Source organism: Osmia bicornis, chromosome 9 (assembly GCF_907164935.1).
Source record: "Osmia bicornis bicornis chromosome 9, iOsmBic2.1, whole genome shotgun sequence".
NCBI classification, from domain to species: Eukaryota; Metazoa; Arthropoda; class Insecta; order Hymenoptera; family Megachilidae; genus Osmia; species Osmia bicornis.
This window is the reverse complement of record NC_060224.1, coordinates 2,819,344-2,835,743: the sequence shown is the minus strand read 5'-3', so window position 1 is coordinate 2,835,743 and position 16,400 is coordinate 2,819,344. Positions and strand designations below refer to the sequence as shown.

The following is a 16,400-nucleotide window of genomic DNA, read 5'->3' as shown; positions in this document are numbered from 1 at the left end:
TTCGCTGTACGCGTCGATGCATTTCGTAATAGATTTCGACTAAACGGGTCAGAGAGAGATTCAGGCACGAAAATTCAATGTAAACACGCTTGCAAGCAGGACAACGTAGCGGAGACAGCATTTGTGGAGATGCTGAGTAATTGGACAGAGCTGTTCGATGAAGAAAATTGGACAGGGCTGTTGCTTTGAAACGCGGGAGTTGTGATAGAATTTGTTATTCCAAACTACTGGTGAAAACTTTCCTTCTTTTTTAATTTATTCATTAAAATTTTCACGATTCCAATGCTTCAGATGGGAGTCAGAATAAAATTTGCTATTTTGTGTGAACCCTTTGCTGTTCAAATGTGTTAAATTTGGCTGGTGCTAATTATAATTTACTTAATCAAGGATATGCATATTTAATTTTTCTTTATTTATTTTAAAATTGAAGCATTTTTATTTGACTTAAATGAAGTTTGTAATAGTAGGCAACGCGTTAAGAAGGCCTTTGCACACAGAACACCTTTGATTTCTTTTGCACGCGACAGCTGCTCCTTTATTTGTTCAACCGGAAGCGAGGATTTGCTAACAGAGAATCCGTACGAACTCAGCCTTCTCTTATCTGTCCTCCGTCCGATGACTTATAACTCCCCGTAAACAATTTCGTTTTCCCAACCGGGGAGTCGTTTTCCTGGAGGCGGGTTGTAAAAGAAAATCGCTGGTCCACGAACGGTGGAAGAGAAATAGAGGAGCGATTTTTCAGGGAAGTTGGAGCATCAAACTTGCCTGGCAACTGCTAGAAACTACGTGAAAAGTTATATTTCAAAGCAAGAGTATGCCTTGAAAATACGTTACCAGACTTCCTTATTTCCTCCCTCTGGTTCGTATAAGTCGCAAAACCAGCAGCCGTTCCATCGACTGGAATATCCGATACGTCGACCGTCAGTAGCTTTTTCCTTCTTTTAATCGACCATAACTCGTTTATATTTCTCGATTTTCTTTTCACGGCTCCGTAACAGAAACGCGGCAAACGATGCTCGATTTTACAACTAATGGATTGTCGCTTAGAAAGTCTGCTACAATTTCATGACATAAAAGTGTCTAAAAATGGCACTCTTGGTGCATCAATTTAAACCTTAAATCTTGCAGATTATTATAAGATTTTTATCCTAAAATTTATATGTCACGAAATCTTATCAGACTTTCCATCTTCGAAAATCAAGAATTGTATTTTATACTTGATATATAGATAAAATCTTTGTAATGATTTTCCTTATGGCAGTATTATCTCAAGGTCTACCGATGTACATTAATAAAAAGTAACGAGATAATGAAAATATGAAATAATTTAGCAGTAACCAGTCGAGTGGTACAATGCTCTTCCCTGGCTCGTTAGTAACGAGCGTAAGTTATGTAAAATGTGCTCGTTTCCTCGGTCGTTCCATTCAGATGATAATTTCAAGATTACCACGACGTTACGTAAGCAATGAAACCGAGTCGAGGAGGGTATTTCAACGGCAATCGGAATAATACGTTTGGATATGAATTCTTAACAAAGTACACTGCATGAAACTTTACCTCTCCTTGCTATTGAACTTTCTCAATCGATAGAATAGCTTTATCAGTCTCTAACCCGAGTATATTTTACGTACAATCTAAAATTCTCAATTTATCTATAAAATCGAGTACTATACACGTTTATACAGGGTGTCCCAGTGATGAGTTATAATAAATAAATAAAAAATATGGAATACATTTTTTCTCAAATTGATTATAAATTTCCTACAATTTCTGTATTAATAATAAATAATATAAATGATTTCTATCGAAATTCGTTCAATTATAACACAGTCAAGTACTTGTACTCTCAAAGAAGATTCAAAGTTGATTTTTTCTAAAACAAAGTTTTATTTAAAATAATTTTATTCCATATTTTCGACTTATTTTCTTATATAAAATCATCCCTAATATTCGGACACCCTGTATATCGAATCGTATCATCGATCTCAAGCATATCTACCTGAAATATATTTCCATCTGAAAAATAAGGGCATAACGTTTCACGATGATTTGCATAACGGGGATTCCGTCAGAGTTAACCCTTCGAATTCGTCGACGGATTGCCCGAAGCGCCAGGGACAAATAGATGCTTCACCGGCAATTCGTCATTCCAGACCAATTGATCGTTGCGCAGAATGCGTTTTCATAGAAACGGTGTCTGGTTGGTTTTGCAGGTCGAGGCCGGCGACGTCATACTCAGGGTGAACGAAGTCGATGTCAACCGATTCAGCACTAAAGAAGGTAAGAGATGATAATCGACCCTGTTTTAGAATTTCAATTGGCGGTTCGAACGCACTCGTTTTCCAAGAGACTGTCATTCATTTTCATTTATTTATCTAATCGGCTCCGTATCACTGTCTCTTCGTTAAATTTCTTTGTTAATTAAAATTTCTATCACGTAAAATTAGTAAATTTTCGAGTAAAAAATACGACAGAATAATTCGCGGCTCGATGCTCGTTTCGTTTTGCTCGCTTTTGTCCTGTCGTCGACGATATGGAATTTTCGTTTGATCCTCTCATCCACCGGTAAATTCGGCTGAATTCTCTGACACGGAATGGCCATCGAAATTGAACTGGAAAACACGAAGGAAAATCGTATATGTAAGCGGAGCAAGTGTGCATCTGTTGATAAGTTTAGAGATGGAATCCGTTCCGCTTAACCTCTTGATCTTTCCGAGTGGGTTATTCATCGTGGAAACTTGCTTTCCGATGAAAAAGTAATTAATTTCAATTACCCGCGATACGAAGAACGCGTGAAGTCTCGTTTGATTAATTTTTATTTGTTCAATTTTTCAATTCTTCTTTAAGTAGAATTAATTTTAACCAGAACGTAGGATAAATATTGGATTTCCTGTTTTATAAAGGACGAGATCAACTCGTCCTGGAACGATACCTTCCACCAGACACCCGAGGGAACAGCAATTAATTCGGCTGCCGCTTGGGAGTCGCATTTGGACCGCGAATAGTTAAATCCCCGTGTAGACACGGTTCACGAAACTGAAATATTACTTCGTCTCTGTTCGCGATGTCAGCCTGTCAAATTAAACGGCAGCCAGAGGAAATACGAGCGAACCGATATTGCGTCGGCCCAGGAATCTTGCCCGGTCGACCACGCGCTTTAGTTGCTCTTTTTCACCTGTCCTACGGGAGCCGTAAAACACACGCGATAACCGCTCGGACCGTCGGGACAAAGTATCCTTTTCAAGCTTCTCGTTATTCGATTATCGTCCATCGTGCTTCAGGCTTAAAGCCGTTTAACGAGCTGCAAAGCAATTGATTAGCTTCTTCAATCTCCTGCATTTCTCTTTTTTTTTTTAACAGAACTCGTTGAAACTTTGCTTACAAATGGTGTGATTAATCGAACGTTTCAAATAATCATTAGGAAAAATTGGGGTAATTAGTTATCGTCGATTATTTGTGGGAAAATTCTTCTGTAAGCAGATATTCCTAAACCTAACTCGAGGTCAATGTGGACAGCTATCGTGTTTCAGGCTTAAAGCCGTTTAATGAGCTGCAAAGCAATCGATTAGCTCGTTCAGTCTCCTGCATCTCTTCTTTTTTTTTAAACAGAACTCGTTGAAACTTTGCTTACAAATGGTGTGATTAATCGAACGTTTCAAATAATCATTAGGAAAAATTGGGGTAATTAGTTATCGTCGATTATTTGTGGGAAAATTCTTCTGTAAGCAGATCAAAGGATGCGATGATATTTTAACTCGAGGTCAAAGTGGACAGCTGATCCGCGAAACGGAGAATGGTCGATATAAAATTAACCAAGGGTCATTTCGTTTGATGCACCGGAACACGAGCGAGTTACTGCGATAATGCGGTCAATCAAGTGTCCCATTTCGCGTGGACGTCGCAAATTCGCGTCGCGTCATCGGCGTCGCCATAAAATTCCCGCATTAGCAGCTGACGGTCCGAAAATATTGCCTTTTCCTCCTAGACTCGTCGAAAATTCGGCTACTTCCCGTTGTTTAATGCGATCGTTGAAATTCGTTTACGGTGAGCTCCTCGCGTCCCGCTTCCAACAGGATTCCCAACTTTTCTCCACGAACTTCGCTGCTTATGAACGAAAGTTTTTCTCCCGAGCTTGTCCCCTCCGTTTCTTGTGATTTACCGTCGTCGTTAACCGGATCCTCGTTCCGAATTACTTGTAACTTGGAGCAACTTTGTTAGAAGGCCCGCTCGTTCGTAATTTCGTTTGGCTCTGAAATTTCTTTCGGAGGATCTCGTGTAACTTTACTTTCTCTCTGTCCTGATATCGCAAATTATTAGAAAGCGTGTATCTTCCTTTTTTTGTTTCATTTATTTTGTACAGGTAGTTCGTCCTAATTGGATCAAATCATTTTCTATCGTTTTAGGAACTCGATTAATCAAGATCACAGGAATCAACCGGATTTTGTTAGAAACATCGAGGAAAAGTTTTGAAATTCTTGTTGCAAACACGATCCACGTATAATTCCTATTCCAGTCGCTTTTCCAGCCGCTTTCGAGCCCCGACACTCGGCTACTTCTCACTTTTACCCGCTTTCTTCTACTTCTTCTTATTTCTATCCGGTCGTTTTGTGTTTCAGTGTTGAAATGTCTGCGGCTCTCGTCGGACCCCGTCACCCTGAAGCTACGGAGGGGTAAGTGAAGTGCGACTGCAAATTCTTTTATTCGCGTAAAGACCGTCGTTGAGCTGGCGAGAAACCATCTTGACTTTTCTGGATGGATTCTCATTTTTTACATTCGAAATTGCAGTCGGAAAATAAGAAAAAAGAATAATTATTTGATCAACACAGTACCAGTTAAATTAAAAAAGAAAAAGAAAAATAGAAGAATTTTTATTTTTATTTAAAGAAAAATTGATTAAATGTTCCAAAAGTTTTCACGCATCAAAGCTAATTACATTCACCGGACACCATGGCCAATAGTGGTGCGTTGATTTATGAATGGATTTCACCGTCTCCCGTTTGCGCTAATAATCGCGACGCTCGTTTCTGCTTAAACGAGCCGGGCTAACGAGTCTTGTTCTCGCTCTTTGCGAAATCCGATTGCAGTCGGAACGGTGAAAGTACGCGAGAGGGAAAGAAAATCGAGAGAAACGTCGACACGACGAACCGGTGTACCTTGCCACGAGTTTCGCATTCCATCGATAAGCGTTCCTATAATCAGTACCGCGTGGGCGGTGGATTTCTTCATCGCTTCCTTTCGTTCAATTTAACGCTTCATTTTTTTTCGTACTGGATTTCTCTCGGATCTGAGATAATTTTCACGTCTAACGATCGAAGCTATTTGCAAAAATTATACAAAGTTTCTACCTGTAATTCCACGGAAAAATGTTTACCGTTGAATGAATATTCAACGGTGAAAATTCTGTTTACCGTTTCGCGTGGACGTGCATTTTGTCACGAGCTAATTCAAGTTGGCCGGTAAATATGCAAACGTTCGGTATCAGAGGACAACTGGCCGTGTTGCGTGAGTGGAATCATTGTGTAAACTTACCTGAGGGAACAGATACAAGGCTGCTTTACAGAACCCTCGTGTCTACCCGATTTACACCGGATTATCGTTATCACTGCACGCGCACCTTGAATTCATTCGACGGTTCTAGCTAGGCCATCCTCTTGCCAGCCTGTCTTCCGCTAATGAAGTTCGTGTTGAACAAGCTGACGACCCGATTAAATGATCGTTACGTCGGTTGAATGAACGATCAGGAAAAATACCGACACCTGACCGAGATAACTCGACGCGAATTTAAAGAGGAAAGAAAAAAAAAGCAACGAATCGATTGTTTCCGTATTTTATAAATAAACCGCGAAAGTGTCGAAAGCGTATATATGGAAAGGAATTTTTTCGAATAATTTCCTTATCGGTCGTAAGCTCGTTTGTTAGCCGAGAAAATACGGAATTATCGGGATGGTTGATGTTTAACTGGCATAATATAGGGAGGGTGTAGTTAACATATTATTGATTGTCGGTTTGCTAATCGGCTTTCCTCCGGCAGCGTTCAATGACCGAACGTTGGCTAATTGGCTTTTCTCGCTTGTGTACGAAAGGGATTCGCGGTGTTGGGGAAAGCAACAACGATTTAAAGGTCTCGTTTAAATGCGAACAAACGAGATCTGTTCGTTTAACTAAAAAAAAGAATAATTACAGCTGAATTAATAAGGCTCGACTGGTATTTATCTATCTATATATAATTACAATCGATGGAAAATTGCGACGAATGATAGAGCTGGTAATTGTTGAAAATTATAGTCATCTAACTTGATCGTTTAATCTCTGGTGCATTCGTGAAAGATCTATAGAATTCGTTTTATTTCTACCAATTAAATTATTTAATTCAAAGCGTAGATTAATAAAATTAATATCTTTTCGTGGTTTTATAATTTTTTTTTTTTATAAATTCAGTAATGATCAGAAGGAAGGAATTTCACGTGTTCGAAGCGAATTAACGAGCTCTGTACCGAGGTTCTAAAAGGTAAGATAATTGCACCGTGTCGCGGCGTTGATTAATGACTCAACGTGACGAGGTAATTTAACGACACAATGTACGATTCGTTTCAAATATTTTTCCCATTCGCGATAGCAAATCGTCTTTAGCACGTTCCTGCACGACTGGCCTTTGATAACCTGACCGTTGAAAAACTGAAAAAGCGAGGAAAATGGTCGAGTTGAGATTCCAAGAGTAACGTGCGACGCGAGGATTTAATTATCGTTAGAGCCGTAGATGACATTAATTGATAACTATAATACGCTGGTATTAAAGCAAATTGACCGATTAACGATAACACGAACCAGTTAACCCGCCTGATTAGATTCTAATACGATTGATAACATCGGTTTTAAAAATCGCCATTGAGGATATAATATCACTGAACTAGTAATGATTTAATCCAGTTTTGTTTAATACAATGGCTGTATTTCTCAATGAAATTTAAACGGACTGTGAATTTTAATATCAGGATTAGAAAATGAAATTCTTTTCTTCCGATTATTTTAATCCGAAAACTGGATGACTGTTAGTTTCCTAGTGGTTGCGTTAGGGTTACGAAAGTGTGCAACGTAACGTCGGTGTTCATCTGGTGACTGAACTCTCGCCTCGATCTAATGATAGAACCTACTGTCCGCGTATATGGTCGCTCTTGAACCTGATAATAATAATAGAATTACGCGATCGTGACGGATTGAAAATGCGATCCTGGCGTCTGCATGCGAACGCTTTGCCACGGTGTTCCAAGCGACGTCAGCTGATCGTTCGTTGTTCACGCGCATTAATATAGAGAAAAAAAAGAGGAAGAGCGTCGAGGGCGTTTAATTAACCGTACGAACGAACGATCAAACGGTGCACCAGGGATAACAAACGATTTTCTATTACACTGGTTCATTGATTGATCGCGGTCTGCGGGGACGACGCGTGTCGAGCCACGTGTAAAATTGTCGCGTGTAAGTTTTATAGGAAACGTACGGGGTAAGGTTGAATTCTTCGAGAATAATAATTCTTCAAGCAACAATATCCGTTTTATTTCTACCACAATTTTATCTGCAACGTCCTATCTGTCTCGCAGACTTTCTTAGCTACGATCTAATCTTAAACCAACTTCATCCCAGCAGAACATAAGAAAGCGAAGGTTCGAACAGAAAAATCCAGATAAGATAATCTCGTTTCTGTAGATCCTGCAATCAAAGCGCACGTGCGTCGTTTATTGTCACCTGGTCAGCCAGCCTGCGACGAGACAGACTCGTCGAAGATCACCCACGAGGCGGCCACGATCGCGAATAACCCGAAATCGGCTGTGTCGTCGGGAAACGGCGAGGATACCGAGCCAAGGAAACCTGGTACCCCGGAACTTCCGAGTGGATCTCCTCAGGAACCCACCAGTGCGACGCAATACGCGACGAGAAGCAACGGTTCGTATAGCGATGCATCTGGTTCCTCCGAGTTAGAAGCGCTGCTTCCGCCAGTGGACAGCTTCAAGGAGGAAGAACGAGCCCAATGGGAACCTCTGTCAGCTGATAAATTCACCAGGCAGAAGAATACGCCTAGGTAGGTAACTTTTCGACGTGGAACCTCTAGAAGATGATCGATAATAAAAATTCCATTCACCTACCTATCGACTCGGTTAATTAACAAATGGATCGAATTGTGATTTGTATAAAAATTCAGGTTCGAAGCGTACATGATGACCGGCGACCTAATGCTGAACCTGTCGCGCACTCAGCAGAGCACCGGTCTGTTGCCGAAGCACCAGAAGAAGGTCGACTCCCTGAGGTACAACAATCATCACACCCACCATCACCATAATCACCACAATCACCACCATCATAACTCGGTACCCACCAGTCCTAACGAGATGCTGGGCCATCACCGTGCTTACAAGTGTACCGGTTCGAATTCGGCCAGCACCTCACCGGTCGGGATCAACAAGCGTGACGGCGGACAGTGTCCAGGTCAGGCCGATAATAGCAAACAGAACGCGTCGAGTTTCGGTTACTCGAGCGGCTTCGTACGTACGTCGCGGTCCGAGGATCACTTGCAATTCCAAAAGGATCCGTCGATGAGCGCTGTGGACATCGACATCGACGACGACGTCACGTCCAGCTTGAACACCCTGTTGGACACGCGGCCGGACAGCGGTCAGGGTTTGTCCAGCGAGAGGATCGTCTGGACGTACAACGCGCCTGTTAGCTCGCCGTCCGCCTCGGAGCGCACATCCTGTTGTCAAAACGGCAGCTCGTCCCAGTCCTCCTCTAGTAGCTCCTCGACGGAGGGTACTAGCCCGCAGAGATCCTTATCGCCAGCCTCCCCTACCTCGGTCTCGTCCTCCGTCATGTCCTCCAATTCTGGATCCCGTAGGTTCCCACCGCCGGTACCCACGGGCACCGCATCGTCAGCCCTGGGACCATCCGGCGACGGAACCGCATCCTCGGCCTCCGGCCTTCATCCCACCAACGGCGACCTCAGCCAGTCCGAGGCGATCAGCAACATGTCCAGTCCCGACTACAACGACGAGGAGACTATGGACATACTCAGTGCACGCGATATCATGATGGTCAGTGATCCGAGTGACAGTGACTCGACGATACTGGCCAGTGAACCTCCTCAGAGGAGGCTCAAGGCGAACCCACCAAATTCTTCCACTTACTCATCTGGTCAGGACACGTCCGAGCACAGGATAGTGATACAGGTGAAAGGACCGGACAAGGATACACCGTCGTCGAGGAACACCAGCCCTAGACAGAACAGGCGGCGAGGAAATCCTGAGCTGGTGTCCACGTCTTCGGGTCAGAACGTTCAGCGATCCAACAACGCCGGGATCGGCAATGTCTCTGAATTCGTTGGGTACCAGGTAGAGCCATTGGAGAATCCTGACACGCGAGGATAGGTGGTTCGCTTTTCTTCTTGGCGTGTTTTTTAATTTCATCTTTGTGCTTTAGGAGTTGAAGGAATGCGAGGATGAAAGGGAAGCGTTGAACGCTGGATTGTACGACGAGAAACATGCCGGAGCCTCGCCACCCCAGTCGGCTGACGATGAAAGCGACATCGAGAGCCTGCATAGTTTCCATTACAGCCCGAAGGCGGTGGATTTACCGTCGGCCGTTCGATTGGCTAAGAGATTGTACTCTTTGGATGGGTTCAAAAAGTCCGACGTCTCTAGACACCTTGGCAAAAAGTACGCGAATGATTTTGAGGGGGTTTCGAAGGACGTGATCGATTCCGAGGTGTAACACTGTTTTGTTGGATTTTCAGCAACGATTTTAGTACAGCCGTGGCTGAAGAATACTTGAAACACTTCAACTTCGAACATGACACGCTGGACGTGGCTCTCAGAAAGTTCCTTGCCCAATTCTCTTTAACGGGAGAGACTCAGGAGAGAGAAAGGGTTCTTCAACATTTCTCCAAGAGATTTCTCGATTGTAACCCCGGCGCATTCAATTCTCCTGGTAAAGACTGCTTTGTTCATACAATTTCATTGAATTAATCGTTTCTTATATAATCATTGATGTTTCAGATGCTGTTCATACATTAACTTGTGCTATAGTGCTGCTCAATACGGACCTCCATGGTCCACATACCCATAGAAAAATGTCTTGTAACGCTTTTATAGAAAACCTGTCGGAAATGAACGAGGGTGATAATTTTCCTAGGGAGGTGCTAAAGCAACTCTACAACTCCATTAAATCGTTCCCCTTGAAATGGGCCTTGTAAGTTCCTTCAAATGTAATACGCTCCTAGTTTGCGTCATAAAAAAAGAGACAGATAAAACGAGTTAAATTGTATTATTCATTCAGCGATGAAGGAAGCGAGGGAACTACGAATCAGCCGATTCAACAGGGTGACGGTCCAGCGATATCTGCGACCGGAAATCCGTTTCTTGATGTGCCAAACGTTACGGGTGCTACAGAGTTTAAAAAGGGTTACGTTATGCGAAAATGTTGTTTCGATTCCAATGGAAAGAAAAGTATTGATCCTTTATAATCTGTACCGTGTTCAGTCATAGTGTCTGAAGATACGATAAATAAAATATTTCAATCGTTTCAGCTCCGTTTGGAAAACGAGGCTGGAAGATGTATTATTGTACATTGAGGGAACTTGTATTATATTTGCACAAAGACGAGCATGGCTTCCGTAACGATAGTTTACACAATGCGATACGAATCCATCACGCGTTGGCTACCAAGGCGTCCGACTACACGAAGAAACAACACGTCTTCAGGTTACAAACAGCTGATCAGGCAGAGTATCTCTTCCAAACGAGGTAAATGTTGTTTATTGAAAGATCCCTGAACAGCGTTTAATTTGAAACATAAATATGATTTCCAGCGATTCCAAAGAATTACAGTCGTGGATCGACACGATCAACTTTGTCTGTGCCAGTTTCTCTTGCCAACCGTTAGCAGGTGCCGTTGGTTCTCAACGAAAATTTCAACGACCCTTACTTCCATGCAGCCACACTAAATTATCTCCTGTGAGTACGGTTTAGGTGCCAGAAAATATTTGAGAAGTGGTTTCTTCTCGTTCGCTCGATAGAATGTAATCTCTGTCTTCGTTCTTCTCTCTATTTACAAGCCTTCCTCTGCTACCCTCGAAGCGAAGTTCACTGCTTAATTATCGTATCTTCGACACGGAATACACTCGCCGCATTGACGAAAAGAGATCATTCTTTTCGGATACGAGATTAGAATCGACGTAGAAAAAAAGTGTATTGCACAGATTCGTGTAGAGTGCACAGCTTGTATAAACGACGTTTGAATCTACCGGTTGTTTTACGATATTCTTGAGTGTTTCATTCTGTCAATTAGAGAGAACAATTACGGGACCACGAGGAGAGAGTGAGCAAATTGGAGGCCGAGTTGGAGGAACACAGGCGACATCCACCTGAAAGAGGAGCGAAAGCTCTCACTGTACAAAATTATAAGGAAAAGGATTCTTATTTGCATCACGAGGTATATAAACTGTGATACTTTCTAAAACCAATATAATACATAACCGAAACACTGTTTTGCATTTATAATTCTTAATAATTTTACTCGAAACGATTACCTAACGCTCAGCAAGACCAACAAAATTAAACTGCAGTACTTTCACTGCGGTACAGTTACGCAACTGGGACGTATATAAAAGTGAACCGATCAAATTTCCTTCGATCCCTTTTCTATCAATGATTACTTGTAATGTATATATTACAAGGAAATAGGTGGCAAAACTATGGTAGCGTATTCCACCTGTTTTTCTATCATTCAATGGTCCTTTCAGTTCTTCGCTCTTCCCCCTAACATAGCTAGTCATGGACTGATAAAGTACTCGTGGGCCTTAATTTGGATTCTACATCAAGTGAGTGGTATATCATGCATGCAATAAATAAGAAGAAAACGAGCGAGGGCCCTATGACTCTGTAAAAGCTTCCTAAGGTTTCATTAGACAGCTACACGAAATGAAATCAACCAATGCCAAACCGCTAATTTATACTTCGTGTGTTTCAGTTGAAGAGGTACAAGACGTATGCGTATTTACTACGATCAAGATTGGCATTCACTGAGGTGGAACCGTCTCTGGTGGAGAGCAGTATCGGTGAAGTGGACGAAGGAAGCGGGGCTATGTTGAATTCGGACGTGGCTCTGGTACCACCGCCTGTTCCTGATCGACCAGCCATAAATAGGTACAGTTACAGGGCTGCCATTTACAACCGTAATCTGCTAAACGGTCAGGACTACGGCGGGGACATTGGTTGACGTGTGATGGGTGTATTTTCAGCATGTGTGGTCTAATCTGACCTGCGTAAGCGCAGTCAGAAGCAACTGCTGAAATCTGGAAGAATAAAATTAACGAAAGAAACACACGAACTAACGATGTATTCGACGCATCACTTGTTAAGTACTGTACCATTAACGTACCGTGTACTACTCACATTCTCTTTTACTATATTTAATCGTAATTTATCTCAGCGGCCATTAAAACCGGTAGTGGGTAGCATTCGTACGCAACGCTCTATCACAGCAGCATTTTGGATCTTCTCGTTTGAAACAGTTATTCATATATCGCTTGCGTTCATTGTTCTTTTGAAATTGATTCATCAATCGGCTCAATTGTATCGGGTTTGTCGATATGTTTTTTCTATGATGCATTCGAAAGCTGCTGTTTTAAGCGTCTATTCCAAAGAGTGGTTTAACAAATGTGGTGATTGGGTCAGGGTTCGCACCTAACTCAGCGTAGTGTAAATGATTCACTAATTATACTCGAGTAGATTGTTAAAGCGTTGATGAAAAAAAAAAAAAAGACTTGGCAAGGCCCGACTCATCAGACTCGTGCCTTGACTGAAGATAAGACCAGTTTACGTATAGAACAATCCTAAACGATAGGATGACATAAGTGTTCGAGCGTTACGGACATCGTGAAAAAAAGAAAAAATTACACATGGATACGACAGATGTAACCATCGTTCAATTAATCTCGATCTAAGACTAACTGTATAAACAAAAAAAGACACAATAATACGAAAAACTATGAGCATGGTTTTTAACGATTGAATCGAACTTTTTCTTAAATATATCTCGTGACCATTCAATCTAACACGTTTCTGTATTAAAATTATAGTTGTATAGAAGATCTTCGTACGTCGAAAACAACAGTTGTTAAATCATTGATGTCATAACTGCGTTTAACGTGTATCATTGTGTGAAAACAAACTGCACGGTACTTTGTTGCTATATCAAACTGTGTCTGTCTTCGTACAAAAAAGTATAATTACTACTCGAAGCATTCCCTGGTGCATTTGGTTTTCTGCTTTTTTCTTTCTTTTTGAGTTCGCTGCTAACATTTGTAACATTATTTTAAATGGTTCACTGGTTGTGTCGGGCGATTGGTAAACAACTGCTTGTTCTTAACTATTTTCAAGAAACATCAAACGAGTGCATTTCCTGTTTTATTTTATTTTTCATTTTCTATCATGCTACTTACTACATGGAATATAACAGACTGTCGTATGGATAATTCTATGATAGTTACAACTTCCAGACGAACTTTCTTTTTTATTACTATCTTATAAGGATGTAGAAGTTTTTATTGGTGAAAAGAACGGTATGTTTTATGTAAACGTGATTTTTATAGATTTATTAACCGAAGAGTTCAGGGGTACGAACAAACGACGAAAGTGATATTTTGTAAAATTCCAAAGTACTTTACGATCATTGTTGAATATTTATTTAGAATTAAAGTAGATGTTGAACACAGATTTCTTTATTTTCTATACGTATATTTAAATAGAAGAACACGCTTTCTTTTACACGAATTCAAAATAATATTCTCTTGTTCAGAGACAAAGTTAAACAGTATTGTGTTCTGCCTTTTCAGTTTCATTATTGGTTTGCAACCAAGCTGGTATACGTCTGAAAGAGGGTAAAACGTCGATGACGAGTTATGAAAGTTAAGACTGGATTTAAAAAAAAAAAAAAAAGATATTCATGTGCATATTTAAAGTTTTCCAAGTAAACTTCAGGTGCAATGTAGGCTTCTTTTGGTCGAGGGTAAAGGTAGAGACAGGAACCAGCTATCATTTGCCTTTAATCTTGGGAAAAACCTGGGAGAGCCTAATCTAAAACCTCCTGCCCTCGCATATAAAAGAACATGAATAAATAAGGCAAGTAATGAGACGTTTCTTCCCCTACATTTCCTTTTGACCAAAGGAAGCCTAAATCGCAGCCATGCATCACGATTAAATTGTGTATCAGCCATTTTACACGTATAAATGTACGATATATTTTTGTATTTGGTACACATTTCGCCAACAGTTCGATCTATTCTATTTGATAAGCCTCCTTCGATTTCCATGCGTTTAATCGACATGTTTTCTGTGATCGCGTTATCGTTGCTTTGCGTTCTGTAAATTGGTTGATACGAATGTACAATGTTATTCGATAGGTTTAGTTGAGGATAAAAAAAAAAAAGAAGAAAAAGATAATGAGAGAAATATCGAAACTTACGTTTTTCTCATATTAAAATTACTCTATCGCAGATAGGAAACTACTGTAGGCCTCACATTATTCTAATCGCTGTTCTGAATTTACGTTTAGATGCATAACAAGTAGCAAACTTGTCGAAATTATTCTAGCATTTTTCAAACAAATTATACAATACTGTATATATATATATACATGTATGTATATAATGTGTACATATATGCAAATATATATATAAGTATACAGGATAATCATTCTAGTATAAAAGTATTATGTAACAGATTGAATGCTTTTTCAATAAGCTAGCATGGTTTTTATAAGACTTATATTGTACTAAAATTTGTTGATCAAAGAATTTTTGGTATTACGTTCTTTGGGATGTTTTAATTACATTTGACAATTGTTTGAGAATATTACTCTTACTGTTGTTGTTGATTGTTACTGAAATTTCTAAGAAGTTGATGATTGAATCAATCGTTTGATTTATCAAGGAAAAAGCATTAACAAGTGTTATGGAATTCTTTTATGCCAGTATTTTGAGACTAATAAAGCGATACTTTAATCTTGGAGAATGAATATTAGGATCTACTGATTTCTTACCTTTCAGTTTGAAAAGAATGAAAAATCAAAATCTACGTATTTCTTTTTAGTAATTTTGTACGATATATTGCAAGCGTAGCTGAGAAGTTTTAGAGCTAATTTCTTTCTTTCTTTTTTTTTATAAATTTGTTGACTAGTCGAATTAGCGTGTTTCTAGGTATGGTTCCTGTAAATCATATTGCTGCTCAGTATCTACGAGTTCTATTAATTTAAGTACATAAATATAAAATATTATATTTCGTTACTTTTGTACTTTCAATGTAGATAGTCGACTTCGATTCTCTGTTTGCTATTTATTATTAACATCATTCATATTTCTTTTTGGTATCGTTCTTGATAAAGTCGTTCACGCTACATCTAATCATAGTGTACACTAGGCCCCTTGTACATAAAACTGTATTATATGTGGATAATAACGATTATTATAAACTATATAAATGCTAATGGCAATAAACAGTCTCCAAATTACATAGATTTCGAGAATTTCGTACGTAATTCCCATAAGTTTCAGATGCCAGTAGGTATTTACTAATATGTACAATTTTATCTGCACGATACGTATATGCATTTGTATTTTGCATTAAAATTGCATGAGAAATTGCACGCTGAAATATTATAAGTTCAAATTTCTGCCACTTAATAATGTATTAAATATTAATTTTATAATCAAATTAATCGTTTGTTATAGTATGAAATAATATTAGTAATAATTCTATCATTTATTTATGATTTTTCTTTATATGCTTGGATTCGAAATGAATTTAATTTCTTGCATGAAGTATACAAATAAGCATGAACACTGCAATTATACACATATGAAATTCTGTAAAATTATGTATTTCATATTTATCTAAACCATTACACTTGCAAATTTATACTAAAAAGTAATGTTATTTAAATCTATGATACTCTACTTCAAAATATATCATATTATATTATACAAGACATCCAAGAGCCAAACTGATTAACTCCAAAAAGACTTAATCTTTGAAAATGTGGAAGTACAGTTAATCATAAAGGCTTCAAAGGACTTTACACACAAATTTAATTATCTCAAAATGTCTGTATACTAGAATTACTCGTCTACTGTTCACACTTTATTTAATGATTCTGTAATTTATTGCATGCAACAGGATTGAACCAGTGACATCGTGAAAAGAGGACAAGAGGCCATCATCAAAAACTGATCCAGCATGCACAGAAGTTATGATATTTAAGTTTTGTAGTGAAAATTAATGTCAAGATGGAATGCATTTGTTCTTGTACATCAGGTTGGTAAATATCTGATTTCTTTCATTAAGAAAGCAGAAGCATCA

General features: G+C 39.6%; 1 protein-coding gene across 2 annotated transcripts in view; it reads left to right on the top strand.

Moving 5' to 3' along the window:
- The window catches only part of LOC114872113 (PH and SEC7 domain-containing protein), a 34,564-nt gene extending 19,006 nt beyond the window's left edge, over positions 1–15,558 (top strand). For both annotated transcript variants that reach the window (XM_029178921.2, XM_029178920.2), the window contains exons 2-13: positions 2,214–2,280; positions 4,617–4,670; positions 7,702–8,074; positions 8,195–9,377; positions 9,466–9,701; positions 9,779–9,972; positions 10,041–10,233; positions 10,321–10,490; positions 10,571–10,787; positions 10,853–10,997; positions 11,332–11,475; positions 12,013–15,558. In XM_029178921.2, coding sequence (XP_029034754.2) covers positions 2,214–2,280; positions 4,617–4,670; positions 7,702–8,074; positions 8,195–9,377; positions 9,466–9,701; positions 9,779–9,972; positions 10,041–10,233; positions 10,321–10,490; positions 10,571–10,787; positions 10,853–10,997; positions 11,332–11,475; positions 12,013–12,261 — 3,225 coding nt within the window. In that variant the 3' untranslated portion in view covers positions 12,262–15,558. The remainder of the gene's footprint in view (positions 1–2,213; positions 2,281–4,616; positions 4,671–7,701; positions 8,075–8,194; positions 9,378–9,465; positions 9,702–9,778; positions 9,973–10,040; positions 10,234–10,320; positions 10,491–10,570; positions 10,788–10,852; positions 10,998–11,331; positions 11,476–12,012) is intronic.
- Positions 15,559–16,400: the final 842 nt, after the last annotated feature.